The 15,276-nt window shown below is 38.9% G+C and overlaps 1 protein-coding gene across 1 annotated transcript in view; it reads right to left on the reverse strand.

Moving 5' to 3' along the window:
• Nucleotides 1-15,276, reverse strand: part of SNTG2 (syntrophin gamma 2) — a 306,792-nt gene that overhangs the window by 106,796 nt on the left and 184,720 nt on the right. The window contains exon 7 of the mRNA XM_074922311.1: nt 8,646-8,733. Coding sequence (XP_074778412.1) covers nt 8,646-8,733 — 88 coding nt within the window. The remainder of the gene's footprint in view (nt 1-8,645; nt 8,734-15,276) is intronic.

Genomic DNA, 15,276 nt, shown 5'->3' on the forward strand with positions numbered 1-15,276 from the left:
GCACATGGAAAATGAGGTGGTGATTGGTGACAGCCAAGGTGGCTTCACTAAGGGAAAATTTTGCATGACAAATTTGGTGGCTGCCTACAATGGAATTACAGTGTTGCTGGATAAGGGAAGAGCAGCTGATATCATCTGCCTTGACTTGGTCAAAGCATTTGACACTGTCCTGCACAACATCCTTGTCTGTAAATTGGAGAGACATGGATTTGACAGATAGACAACTCAGCAGATAAGGAATTGGCTGGCTGGTCACACTCAAAGAGTTGCAGTCAGCAGCTCGATGTCCAAGTGGAGAGCAGTTATGAGTGGTGTTCCTCAAAGGTCGGTGTTGAGACCAGCACTGTTTAACATCTTTGTTGGTGAAAAGGACAGTTGTAATGAGTGCACCCTCAGCAAATTCACCAATGACACCAAGCTGTGTGGTGCAGTTGACATGCTGGAGGGAAGGGATGTGCCATCCAGAGGGTCCAGGACAGGCTGGAGAGGTGGGACTGCGCAAAACTCATGAAGTTCAACAAGGCCAAGTGCAAGGTCCTGCAAATATGTCAGGACAATCAGCGCATTTACAGGCTGAGCGATGACCAGAATTGAGAGCAGCCCTGAGGAGAAAGATTTGGGGGTACTGATGGATGGAAAACTGAATATAAGCCATCAATGTGCGCTCATAGCCCAGAAAGCCAACTGTATCCTGGGCTGCATCAAGAGAAATGTGGCCAGCAGGTCAAAGGAGGTGATTCTCCCCCTCTACTCCACTCTTGTGAGACCTCACCTGGAGTATTGTGTCCAGCTCTGGATCCCCCAACATAAGAAGGACATGGACCTGCTCAACCAGGTCCAGAGGAGGCCACAAAGATGATTCAAAGTGCTGCAGCACCTCTCCTATGAAAAGAATGAGGTGGGGTGGTTCAGCCTGGAGAAGAGAAGGCTCCAGGGAGACCTTATAGCGGCCTTCCAGTACTTACAGGGGGCTACAGGAAGGATGGGGAGGGACTCTATATCAGGGAGTGTTATGATAGGAGGAAGGATGATGGCTTTAAACTGGAGGAGGGTAGGTTTAGATTAACTATAAGGAAGAAATTCTTTACTGTGAGGGTGGAGACACTGGACCAGTTCTCCAGAGAGGTTGTGGATTCCCCCTCCCCGGCAGTGTTCAAGGCCAGGTTGGACGGGGCTTTGAGCAACCTGGGCTAGTGGAAGGTGTCCCTGCCCATGGCAGGGGGTTGGAACTAGATGATCTTATGGTCCCTTCCAACCTAAACCATTTTATGATTTTACAATTAAGCCTTTTTTTTTTTTTTTCACTGAGAATGTAGTCAAAACCAAGTAAGAAATTCAGTTACACAAATCCACTGATTTGATTAATGTTGAAAGTCTCACCTTAGAGTATAACCATGGACTGTATTTATAAACAAAGCTAATAAGAAACTCCCAGACAAGTACTAACTGTACACATACATACACTTAATTATATGTCTTTTTCTTAAAACATCACTTTCAAAAATTATGCATCTTCTTAAATTGAAAAATTAAAAGCAGTCAGTCATCATGAAATGTCGATTTTATGTTAATATGTTAAGATTACACAGTTAGATTCTGCAAATGATCTCTTCCTTTAGTAGTTATGCATCATGATCCTGCTTTATTAGTTAAAGTGACTCCAGGAAAGCTTAATACTTTTGTAACATACAATATTGGAAGCAGCACAAAGTCACATCGTTGTGTAATTTTTGCTGAAATGTAAAATATTAACGTATAAAACCAAGAATATACAATTACTGTCAGAGAGCACTTGGTTTTCTCAATAAAGCACATAAAATCAATTCCACAGCATTATATTCATCATCACTGAGAACTCATTTTTCCATCTGAAGAAGTCACCTGAAATTGCCTGTAAATCATTTCACATTAATAGGTCTGTCAAGTCTAACATCACAAAAGTCAAAAAGTAATTCTTAGTCATATAGTTTTGTATGTATCTTTTCCACATATCTGGAAGATTTAACAAAATGGAACTTAATTCAGCAAAAGCTTATTTTCTCTGTAACAAATCTCTGTCAGTTCAGTGCTGAGGAGTCAGAATTTTACCCTGAATTCTGAAGTTTCAGCATGTTTTCATTTGAGTTCTTTCTGTATCGCATTAGATGATGTCAGCAGAAGGAACCACTGTGCTTTGCTTGTATGGGTCTAACCCAAGCACCGACTTTAGTATCTAGCTACAACATTTTGTAGCTACTATATACATAGAGTAGAAGACAAAAATCTATGTTCAGACTCATAGATGACCACAGTGACTTGCTGGAACAGAAGATAATTTCTAATATTTTTAATATTAGAAATATTAAATATTGGTATTAAATTCTCCAGTGAAAAGTCTGCCTGCTGGGGGATCCCATTGACTCTGGCAGTAGACAACTATGACAGGTCCACGAATCAATCAGATTTTTAAAGTGGAATTATTGCACCTCTTCAGCAATTTGAGCCTATCAAAAGACATGAATTTGGGTAATTTCAAATCTCTAATTCCAGGTTTTACCTTAATACAAAATACAACTTTATAATAATTTATTTTTTTAAGTAGGGAAAACTGACATCCATTGCTAAGAATAAAAGGTTAAGGAAAAAATTTATGTCCTCCCACATTGTCCCTGCAGATTTGCTTTTCAATTCAGCAGCTTTCTTTGGTTTTCTGAGTCACAACAAACTACATAGCCTCTCTCAGGCTGTGCCATCTCCATCATTTGCAAGCAAGTTAACAAGTCTTTTAGTCTGCTCCCTGCCTATTCTGCCTCACTCACTCATGAACTACTCCTTCACAGCCTCACTCAGCATTTTAGAAGCTCCCACTGTATATGCTCAACTGCTTTCATGGAAGGTGCGGTGCTCTAGTCTCTCCAAGGAGCATTGTTTGTCTCCCCCACATGGAAGCCCTAGAGCAATCAGGTACTCTTCCCTCTTGTTCTTAAAACAAAACACAGTATATACATCCACATGATATACACGATATAAAATATACTAACACAAAGTAAATCTTGTACTATCTGCTACTGTAGCCCTTGCCCAAGTAGATGGGACTCCAAACCACATGTTAGGGACCACTCCAAACTCTGGAACATTAGTTTGACAAAGACTATTAAAAAAAGATTTTATATAAAATAAAATATCTGCTAAAGGTAAATCCCCCCTCCACGACCACAATACAGTACCCTGATGTGTACTGATGTGAGAAAAAAGGCATCTGGTGTGCTGTGAGATTTCTAGCAATCATTATTGCCTATCTGCCTCCTCTGATAACCCAAATCATAGTTAGACAGCCAGCCTATGAGGAATGCAAACCTACACTATGACAGGCTTCATCTCTTTAATTTGCTTAGTCTCAGCTGTGTCATTTTTGTTCTCTTGAGAAGGCTGGGTCAGGAAGGATCCTGTGGGAGAGGAAAAGATCTTTAACTGATTTTTACCTGACAAATAGCTGAGTATGCTCAGAGAAAAAAAAAAAAAAAAAAAAGACCAAAAAACCCAAAACACCTGGTAAGGTGAGAAGGGATCAGAGAGAGAGATACAGCAAGTATATAGGAGTCTGCAATTCACAAAAGAGAATGAGGGGCCCCTGGGGGTAGCAAGGAGAAAAAAAAGGCAGAACTCCGAGGTTAGGGAAAGTAACTTTGTAAGGATCACAGGGGATTTTGCAGAGCTAGCAGTAACTCAGGAAATCACCAAGCTAGCTGACACTAAACCTAGAGCAAGAACTCATTTGCAGTGGTACAGGTAGGAGTTGTTTATAAATCCTTTTATATTATTTTTGAGAGAATCACTGAGATTTTTCAATTTTAAAAGTTAGGTATTCTACTACTTATTTTAATAAAGCCTAGATTTTATTTTTACCTTTAAAAGCCTTAAGCTTTCTAGACCTAGAGAGGTCTCTGTTAAAGTTCTGGTCAACTCAGAGCCCCACCAACAGGTGGTTGTTTATTTCAGTCAGCGAACTACCCTGAATCTCTAAATAACAAACAACCCCCCCAAAACGCAGGACAGCAGATCAATGTACAGCAAGTAGTCAGCAAGATTTAATCCTTTGCAACAATTTGACTTATAATCAACATTGCTGAATGATACTGGAGACCTCTTGTATAAAAATAAAATCTCATTTATCTAACTTGGTAATTATGTCAATAGACAACCTTCAATAGACAAAAAGCCCATTCTAGAACAACCACGAAATTAAAATCAAAGGAAACACTCCTGATGATTTTTAATTATACTGCAAGCTTTGCAACTTCAGAATATTCAGATAATTTGGTACAACTATCAAAAAGAAAAATTCTTAAGAGAGCCTGTTTTAGCGTAATATGTCCTGAAGAGTCTTTCCAGAAGCAGTGAATCTTATCTAAAAGGGTCCTACAAATCCTGCTTAACTCTGGCATGGGTAACAGTCTTAGCTCCAGAGAATCCTTAATGATTATACCCGAGTGATGTCATAATTCTTCTGCAACAGGCTAACAAATAACCCTTATCGCCACTAATAACTTCCTGACCCAGATCCAAAAAGCAGAATTCCTTCCTTTGTTTTCCAGAAACACAAATCTATCCTCTCTCCATCTGACAGTGACCTCAGAGGAAACCACAGGCCATGGGATGAGGAATGACCCTTGCCATTGAGCCAGACAACCCAATGAGGCAGACAGTTAATGACCCTACTGTCCCATACTCACTTCTGATTCAGACCTGACAGTTTTTTGAGAGAGAAGTATTTGCCCTATGCAAAATTATGCCAACCACTCTGCAATATTTTATAAAATCACTGATCAAATTATTGTGGCAGAGAATATTTGCTGGTATAATTTAGTTTACCCTTATGGACAGTCTCACAATAGTCTAGTAAGGGCCAAGAGTCCCAGGCAGCTCTGAGACAACCATCAGTACTGGCACACTCCCCTAGGTTATGCCCGTTCTTCGTTCTCCAAACACAGAAACAAATGGTCCTTGTCTCATCTTTAAATCCTAGTTAATCAGTATCCCTGTCTAAACCCACACCAAATCCTGTATTTGTTGTTCACAATTCATGAAAGAGTGAAGCAACCAGAAAGATGTGGTGAGAACTGCAGGCAGGTATATCCCTGTTGTGACATCTTGTGATATGCCAGCCACAGCATGAGATAGTGTAGGGATGGAAGATGTGTGAGAAGGAATCAGTGGAGACACGTGCTACTCCTGACGATGTACTTCTAAGAATTAGTAATAATACTGATTAATAGGAAGAGACAGTATGGTTGCATTTAAAGTGAACACACCACTGTACTAAAACTGCCAGCATACAGCTGGTCTGACTGAATGCTCGAAGACAGGGGACCATGTGCTCTGGGATGCTAAGGAAAGGCCAAGATACTTCAGATTTATGCACATATATGCTTAAATCTTGCCTGCAGTGTGAGCTGTATAGCAGAATTGCTACTGAGCTTGTTATATGTGTCACTCAAAGTCCTTTTTTGTTCATGGGCTTGTGAAAAGCTCTTCCTGAAATGGGGCGCTTTGTCCAACTGCCAGTCTCCTTAACTTTAGTGTATGGCCCTAAATCGTATCTATTTTCAGTAATTTTCTACAGCTTACTGGCTTATTTCCTCACCACAGGGTAAGTAGTTACATCAAGTCCCTTACCAATGATCATCTGACTCACTGAGCTTGGTTTCTGCCTGATGGCTGCACAGAACATCTCGGAGAGGAGCAGGTGAGCTCTGTGCTGAAGTCCAGCTTCAGTTCAGAAGAAGGGTCATTTCTTAAGTTCCTCAGCTGTCTGATCATACTTAGCAAGTCCTTTTGCTGAGCATATACTATAGGAATGAAGGCATGGGATCATGTATGGGACCGGGCAGGGGAGTATAATGCTTGCCAAAGATTTCCTCTGCTCTGCCTAAAGGAGGCAAGTCTAATAAGCTGCCCAAAATGAGCTGTCTGTATGCAAGATGTTTCTTTCATTTAAGAAGCACAGCTTCTCTGCTATGCTTGTCGATAGTCTGTGATAGTTTGTCTAAAATGGCACTGTCTTCCCTATTCCAGATAGGTTTTCTCTGAAGAACAGTAATCAGTGGCAGACTCCAAATGGTACTAGCTGGCCACAGGCAATGAAACAGGCCCTTTGCAAGAGCATGGAAGTTTCTGTAGCGTGAAAGTTCCTGGTTCAAGTGTTCATGGAGGCTATTTACATACAGAATTTTTGCATGCACCTCTAGTCACAGGGAGATAGAAGATGACCTGGTCTCCCTGCTAATCACTGTTTTCTCTTTCCAGAAACAGCACTTTATGGAAGCAGTGCCATGATGTCACCTTCCCAACAGGAATGGCTGCAGTGTCCTGGTGAGAAAGGCAATGCAGGAGTCAGCTCAGTTCCTTTTCTTTCCCATGATGTACCAAGAGGACAATAACATTCTTGGACCTGCATGAACTCCTTGTGAAGGTGGCAGCTGCCTCACACAATGCGTACTGGGTGTAAGTGGCAAGGTTTTGGGAGGCAGGGTGGCTCCAGGGGTGGGAGATGATCAGGGGCTGTCCTGTGCCAGACTCAGCCGAATCCAGCCAGCTCCAACAGACCCACTGCAGGGCACAGCTGAGCCCTTCAGCCAAGCTGGTAGAACATCCAGGAAACTATTTGAGAAGGGCAGAATGCTGCACAGCAGAGGGAGAAGGAAAAAAAGTGTGAGAAAAAATCATACCTCAACTTCACTGAAGAAGGAGAGGGAGGAGGTGCTGCAAGTGTCAGAGCAGAGATTCCCCTGCAGTCCATGCAGAGATGAAGGTGAGATGGGTATTTCCCTGCAGCCCATGGAGGACCATGTCAGGGCAGATACCCACACTGCAACCCATGGCAGACCCCATGCTGGAGTAGGTGGATGTCCCCTGAAAGAAGCTTCAGCCCGTGGTGGGACATGCTGGAGGAGATTTTTCTGGAACAACTTCAGTCCATGAAAAGGACTTATGCTAGAGGAGTTTGTGAAGGAATGTAGCCAGTGGGGAGAACCCACACTGGAGCAGGGTAAAAGTGTGAGAAGGAAGAAGTGACAGAGAGGAATGCTGTGTACTGACCTCAACCCCTCAGTTCGCATCCCCCTGCACCACTTGCAGGGGAGGTAGAGGGTAGAGGGGAGGTAGTAATGAAATTGATCCTGGGAAAAGGGGTCGGGTGAAGGTGTTGTTTCAAATTATTTGTCTTTATTTCTCACTGCCTGAATCTATTTTAATATGCAACACATTTAATTAGGCTTCCCCAAGTTGAGTCTATATTGCCCATGATGCTAATTAATACGTGATCTCCCTGTCTCTATCTCGACCAAGAGCTTTTTCATTCTGTTTTTTCCCCATTTTATGTTTGAGGAGGGAGTGTGAAAGAGCAGCTGGGTGGGAGTTTGGCTCTTAGTCAAGGTTAACTGACCACAAGTAATAAAGTGTGTATGTGATGCTAGTCAACACGATGACATAAAATTGCTAGTAGGATTTCACAACCACAAATGAATATGGTCTACAGCACAGGAACTGCTGATAAGACCCTGCTAATTTACCAAAGTTATATCTAAGCTTGGACAGTTATCCAAGGCATTATTGATTTAGTCTATAGGTCTATAGTTGTCTGATGACCTAGGATAGAAAAGTAGGAAGACAAAACCTCAAATCTTATAAGGAGTACTGACCAGATAAAGATCTCCAAATTTAAACAAGATTTCTTCAAATTTAGATTCCATTTTCAAATGGAAACGACATGCAGTAAGAACTTAAATAATGGTTTTAGCATAAAACATGTAGTTCAGCTTAGCAGAGGCCCATCGAGCTGGGGGGGTATAAGTGTAATACAGTAAGTGTAAGAATCTAGATGACATGACAGACACTCTTCTAATGACAAGAGCTACACCTATGAGACCTATGATTCTGCTGAAATCAATAAAAATCAAGGATGTAGTTGAGCCCAATTTATTTGAATCTCCAAAACAAGATACATTTAAAATCTGTTTTGCTTAATTTGGAAAGAGAATCATATGTAAGATAAACTGGTGCAAATTACTTGGTTTGATTAAGTTAGCCAATATATTACGTACACCCTTCTACTTGCAATATTTATTTCAAGTGAGTATCTTGAGTGTTTATATCTGCTAACCAGGAAAAACAAATTTTCCATCATCTGCATTGTTCATAAACAATTTACTATTACTACTCTTAAACTACTCAGTTGTGACACTGCAATTCTGCTCTTTGATAAAAATTATCAATATATCAAAGTAATTTATGAAATATGCAGAATTAATGTTAGCCATTTGTTTGGTAAGTGTCCTGAAAATACCTTTCAGTGTGAATGTATGATTCAAGTGTTTGTAAACACTATTTTATTGTATTCAGGCAAAGCTTCTGTAGAAAAAGTTTCAGATATCACCCATGATTGTACTGTATTTAAATTTTAATTTTATTTTGAATAAACTATATGGAAGTAATCATGCAGTATGCATTAGATTTTTATACATTAAGCAATAAAGTACACATACAATTTTCTATTTCTTCCTGTAAAACACTCAAAGATTGAATTCCTATTTCTGTTACTGTCATCTTCTTATGAGAATACTGCAAAGAGGAAAACAAATTACTCCTATCCGTTAATTTCCTCTTACCTAATGGGAGCTTTAAAAATGATGGAGCTTCCCTGAGGTACTGAACAGTGATGGTAACTTCATCGCCAGCATTTCGCAGTAGGTGTACCTGTCAGTGTGACAAATAACAGCTACTTTAAAACAAAGAACCATGTCATGGAAAGCACATTACTTACAATGAAATCAACATCTCTGTGGATCTATAAGGAACTTGGTATGAACATTTGTGACTAGGAACGAAGAGTATCTTGAGCATCAAGCCACACCAACAATGGATAAGAGTAGGCAAGACCAATGGAATTACCTGAATAAACACTTTGGTGGGCAACCTGATTTTATATACCAGCTCAAGATAAGTTCTACAAACAAATTCATTTTATAAAGCTGGCATAGGGTATTAGGGAAATATGTATTCATGTAGATATAATACATTAATTGTGTGTGCATACACATAAATGGATGCATAAATATATATTAATACATCATACATATCTAGATCTTAAATATTTGGTTTGATTAATTTAGGTGATATATTAAGCACATTTCTGTGTTTCAAATATGGTCTTTTGTGACTGTCTTCATTATCTGTAAGTATCTGCTGACCAGAAAGAACACATGTACACACACGTGTGCATAGACACATGTATTAAACCATCAGGATTTAATTAAAGGCATAGCACACTACTGCATAAGGAACTTTTTTAAATGAAGAACTTCAAATAATGTCTTTGATGCAATTTGATTCCTATTACAGGTCAGAGGTATTCCCCCTTTTTCATATCCATGACACTCAGGAAACAAGTACTGCATTTGGTTTGTGTGTGGCCTGCACACAGGGTCTGCAGCCCTGATCCTGTCTGTCAGAAATGGATGCTAATGACTGTGGCCTCTAATATGAGCACAACCAGAGCATGCATCAATCAGAAAAGTAACTAGCCACAGCAGACTAACTCCTATAGATGTATTTACCACTCTGATGTACTTGGAGGAAGCTGGTGCCTGTGTTTCTTCAGAGCACTATTTTAGCACAGTGCCACATCGGTCAACATCATGAGATGCAGGATTACTCGAACATTGTACCTCCTCCTCTCGTGCATCTAAAATAGTACTTCCACCAGTGACTGATGTATTCACCTACATGAAAACATCAAGCTTATGCCTGATGGATATGAAAACCCGGGACAGGTGAAGATATCAAGTAAGCAGTCACACAGGCTAAGAATTTTAGGTTATAAAAATATTCTGGAAAAGAGAGCTGACCATAAAACCCCCAACACTAACACTGAAGAAAACCCCGTCTGGACACAGACATGTTCTGATTTGGTTGATTAAGTAAGCAGGCATATGAATCACCCATATAAAGTACTGCTGCTGAAAGCTTACTGTTTGCTGTACCTGTAAAATCCATGTATTTGAGAAAAACTTAAAGTGTCTGCCTCCATCCTGCCAACCCATCTTTCAGACCATCAAACAATGACTTCCACTGTTAACAGTCTGCAGTAGCACTAGTGACTGACAACAGATCAGTCCCTGGGAGGGAATGATAATGTTCTGCATTCATTTAGTTAGGAAGTCCACCTCTGCAAGGGAGAAGCAGTAAGGAGCTCAGTAAGGTCAGTGAAAGCACATAACAGGCAGTCTGATCAGATTAGAGAGTTTGAGGAATGCGGGTCCAGAAGCAAAGGGGTAGGGAATGCATAAGAGAAAGAGATTAAAAAAAAAAGTGTCTGCAGATTAATCAAGTGTCCCAGAAAGGACCTGCATTTCCATTCAAATTCTTCCTTCCTGATGGACAGAATCCTCCCTTTCCCAGGGCCCCACTTCTCTGCTCTTCTTGTTCTCTACTCAAGCATTTTTACTTTTTTTCATAGCCTTAATCCACATTTACTACCAAAACTGTAACAGCTAGTGCTACCTGCTTACCCCCAGCATTCTGATATGAGGTGTTCTAATCAAGTCAAAGATTTAGTGGACAGTTGACTACAAGAGAATATGAGGTCTCATTGTGGAAGAAAACATTGTGGAAAAAAACATTACGATCACCGTTTTCTGCCTAAAACCTCTCAGGATGATCACAGTAGGAATAACCAGGAAGAGCAGAGCGAAATTAGAATGCTTCTTTAAGGTCATACAAGGGTGTGTCAGGAATGCGAATCAAACCAATGTATCTTGATTTCTAATGTAAAAGAACAACTATGTCTCCTGAAACCCTCTACCCCTCATTTCCTGCAGTATTTTACACCTTATTTATTACCTACTAAAGACTGAAGATGATTGGTACCTCTGTAACTCCTACCCTACTGTTCAAAGGAAGTTCCTCCCCTTACCTGCAGACTATTATACATATAAAATATACATATATGATATATATAACAGACTATTTGATATATATAAAGGCTTATTTTATATATATGTTAACATAGACTATATATACATAGGCAAAATTTTTAGTCAAGATTCAGCTATCATTATTCTTAAATACTTCTGAAATCCTGCAGTAACTGGATGCTTTTTTAAAAATTTAATGCCTGATTTAAAGATTCTGGATTTCTACATGGTCTTTAATCATAAATTCTAGACTATTGTAAAGTGAGGTAAAGCTCAATAGTTTAAATTTATTTAAACCAAATTAAACTAGGATAGAATATTAAAATAGAACATTTGTTCTGTGGATTTAGACCAGCTACTGATACCAAAGACTTAAACAATTTAGTTAATATACCAATAACTGGCTCCTCTGTACAAGCTTTTTACAGACAAGATAAGCAAGGTTATGTGCCAAAGAGCAACCCTTCCCCAATTCAGTATGCTTTGTACAGACAAGATAAGAAAGTCTGCGTGCGTGGAGGTAGACTCACAATGTGTGCATTAGACGTCCTGGAAATAGGCAGGTACTTAACATATGCATTAGACTCCCTGGAAATAAGCTGGTACTTCTCGGGAATTATATAAATATACTTTTTTAATTTTAATGTATATAATGAGTGTGCTTTTTTCCTTGGTGTGCATGTTAGGAGGAGAAATCCCCCATGTACCCAGCGCTGCAATAAACTAATGTTGGCTTTCTAAACTTTTGGTTTGGAGAGTTTTCTTGGTTATGATTTTTGGTAATACTGCTTTGCACAAAATGCTCAGAAACTCATGAAACCTATGTCAACTCACATAAACATTTCCTCTAAATGAATGCTTTAATATTAGGGTATCTATATAGATGTATCATCACATAATATTGATTGCACCAGCAAGATTAAAAAATGAATATTCCTGAATATAGTTCTGTTTTGGAATAAATCCATGATGAGTTGAATGGCAGCTAAAAAAAAGCATGTCTTATAGACCTTCACTATCATTCTGCAACATATAGCTGAGCTACATATAGACATATACACATACACACAAACATATATAGGTTATGCTTGCTTTGTTCAAAAGCTGAAACAGACTCTCATAATAGTCATATTGGACCATATGTGAAAACACAGGTCAGACATACATACAAAAATTTGTATGTATTTCATATATATGTATATCTCTATATAAACTGATCTAGACATGAAAAATGCCTATGATAAAAACTGAAGAAACTGTCAGTATACCCTTGTAGATGTTTAAATTAGACTGCAGTCACTTTTCTGTCTCCAGCTGATGAATCTGTCTTCCCAAACTTCTTTAATATCTGCATTAGGCCTTGAAATGAATTGACATTCTCCTTCTAGCCCAGCCACACCACCTAATGACTTTGCACTATTTATGCTAAACTACATTGCAATAGAGCCTTCACAACTACATCAAATGCTTAAAAATGTGACCAAAATGTTTATAAAAGACAGTAAGTGATATTTTTTTTGCCACACTGTACTGATAGAACCACTGAATGACCAACAAAGTTTAATTTGAAATATTTTCTATGAGTATATGTATAAAGTTAACAAATAATGAATTATTCTCTTATAAAAAAAAGGTAATTAATTATGAAATTACATGTAAGCACTTGAAACAGCAGATGTGCTTCATTTCATAATCTCGCACATAATTGGGTACTGAATATTATTGTAACTAACTAAATAATAATAAAAAAAAAAGTCCTGACCCCTACCTGAAAGTTGATTTGGTCCCAGAAGTAGAAAGACATTTGGCCTGACCATTGGAAAAAAAATCCAAGCTCAGGCTGAGTACATATGGCTGCAAAAATTCAACAAGTAAATAATCTCCAGGCAGCCGCACTGACACCCGCAGCATACGGGGCGGGTAACGACCGCCCTGCTTGGACATTAGGAGGGAAACGTGCGCCATTTGTATGTGCCCAGGCGCTGGCAGCCCGCGAGGAGCCGGACACAGCCGGTCCCAGCCGGCTCCAGGCCTCCCACCGCAGCTCAAGGAGGGGCTGAGGCCAGAGGAGTCGGGAACAAAGGAGTGAAAGGAGGTGGGGGAAAACTTGGTTCAAATTTTTTGTCTCTATTTCGCAGCACCCACATCTATTTCAATTGGCAATAAAATTAATTAACTTTCCCCAAGTCACGTCTATTTTGCCCATGATGTCAACTGATAAGCGATCTCCCTGTCTTTATCTTGACCTATGAGGTTTTTTTATTCTATTTTCCTCTCTCCTGTCTAGGAGGGGGAGAGAGCACCTGGGTGGGCATGAAGAAGTGCCGCAATGCTATTCACATAGTTTGGGTTCAAACCAAACCAAGTGGCAAAAAGGTAATATGGTAGGAAAAGGGCACCTAAGGCATTCCCTTCCAGAGAAAAACTGTCAGAAATTCAGTATCAGCATAGTAGAAAGTCAGAGTTGGCAAGAAATACAAGATCCTGATATCAAATGCTGCTGTATCTCGTGATACTATTTTACTTGTCATTGTGTAGTAAATATATTAGTAATGCTGACTTTAGCTTATAATCAGTGTAGCAACATCAGTATTTTGTAAAATTCAATAAATAATTTCAAAACCAACAAATTTATAATATAGTCACAACACTGTACTGAAATATATAATGAGAAGAAACATAAATCAAATAAAATTAATACTGAGAACCCACTTTCTTATTCACAATTGGCTTTTTTAGAAAAGCCACAAATATGGACCATTTTAATTCTTTGGCTTTGGAATAACACAGAAGAATTTTAACTTCCTTATAGATATAAACATCTTGAAGAAAACTTTCAAACACAGCATAAGAACTGTGTTCCCTCTTAATTAAGCAAAGAATGTTTGCACACAAACATACATATTTGTCAAGAGATGAGACAGTGTTGGAGAATGGCTTGCAGAGCAAGGTCATGGATCTGTGCAGGAGCTGATTACAGCCATCTGAAGTAAACAAAGGAAAAAACCCAGGGCACAGTTAAGCTAACAAGGAAGGAGATTCAGGGCACAGTTATGCTAACAAAGGACTGTTATGTTAACAAACAGAAACTGAGGTACACAACGGCCTTGAGTGTGATGGTAAACAACCTTGGGAAAGAAAGCAAGCCAGAAGAGGGAGGATGTTGTGACATACCTGAAATGCCACAAGGGGCTGAGATATTATAATGTAGCCTTTTAGATGCATCCAATAGATTTGTGAGTAGTATGCATGATTATTGTAGAGTGCTTATATAAGGTGTGATTTCTTTCAATAAAGTTGAAGCTTGCTCTATCATTCACATTGAATCGGCTGCTTGCTTCCTCTGTCCTCCGCAAGACAGCATGACAGACATACTGTCTAACATACTTCTGGAATATCTTAGTCAAATATTACAAAGATAAATTAAATCCAAAAACAGTATGGAACAAAACAAAACAGTAGATTATAAGATGCTGCAGAGCATGAAATTAGATTTTTATTTCAAATGATATGCTGAAAAGGAAAGAACTCTAATATTAATGATTTGGTCTAAACTGACCAAGCAGTAATATCTTAAAAGATACTCATACTTTATCATACTCTTCTGGAGCTACTTTGTATTCTTCAGTACTGTCTGAAGAAGTGGTATTGAATCACACACATACTAATTAAAAACCCCAGAATTTCAGTCCTCACAAGAAGGTATTAACATTATGGAAGGTCAATAAAATAATGCACTGCTCTGTGGTGCTGAAGCTTTTGCACAAGTCCAGTAATTCCAAAAAGACAAATCCAGCAGCCTTGGAGTAACACTCACTGTTGTCTTACAGCAGCATTAATATAAAAGAAGAACTGTAAAAGTGAGTTATTTGTTTGTTTGTTTTTTGTTTTTTTTTTTTTGTTTTGTTTGTTTTTTAAATAGTTGACTAAATACATTTACTGCTGCTACCTCTGTGTGTGTATGCGCTTACTTGTGTATTCATAGGTATGAAGGAGAAAAGAGCATCAAAGAAAATGCTTGCTTTTCATGCTGGCTCTAATTTGTGGATTTCGCATATCTCTAAGTGCATTCATCAAGCCAAGGTCTATTATGCTTCTCTTTTTAACATTCATTTCTCAAGAACAGAACAGAGAGAATGTTGAAATTCTAAATAGGAGCTTTTAGATTTCACTTAGCGAATTACAGTCCAGAGTCTGCAGAGAAAAATATGACTCATATTTTAGGAAAAACAAATTATGTTTGTTGCCTCATTTTTACTGTCAACACCCATTTTAGGGAAATCCTATATACCTAACTCAGGCAGGTAATTCAATGGCGGAATTC

The sequence above is a fragment of the Athene noctua genome, chromosome 1, assembly GCF_965140245.1.
Source record: "Athene noctua chromosome 1, bAthNoc1.hap1.1, whole genome shotgun sequence".
Classification (NCBI taxonomy): Eukaryota; Metazoa; Chordata; class Aves; order Strigiformes; family Strigidae; genus Athene; species Athene noctua.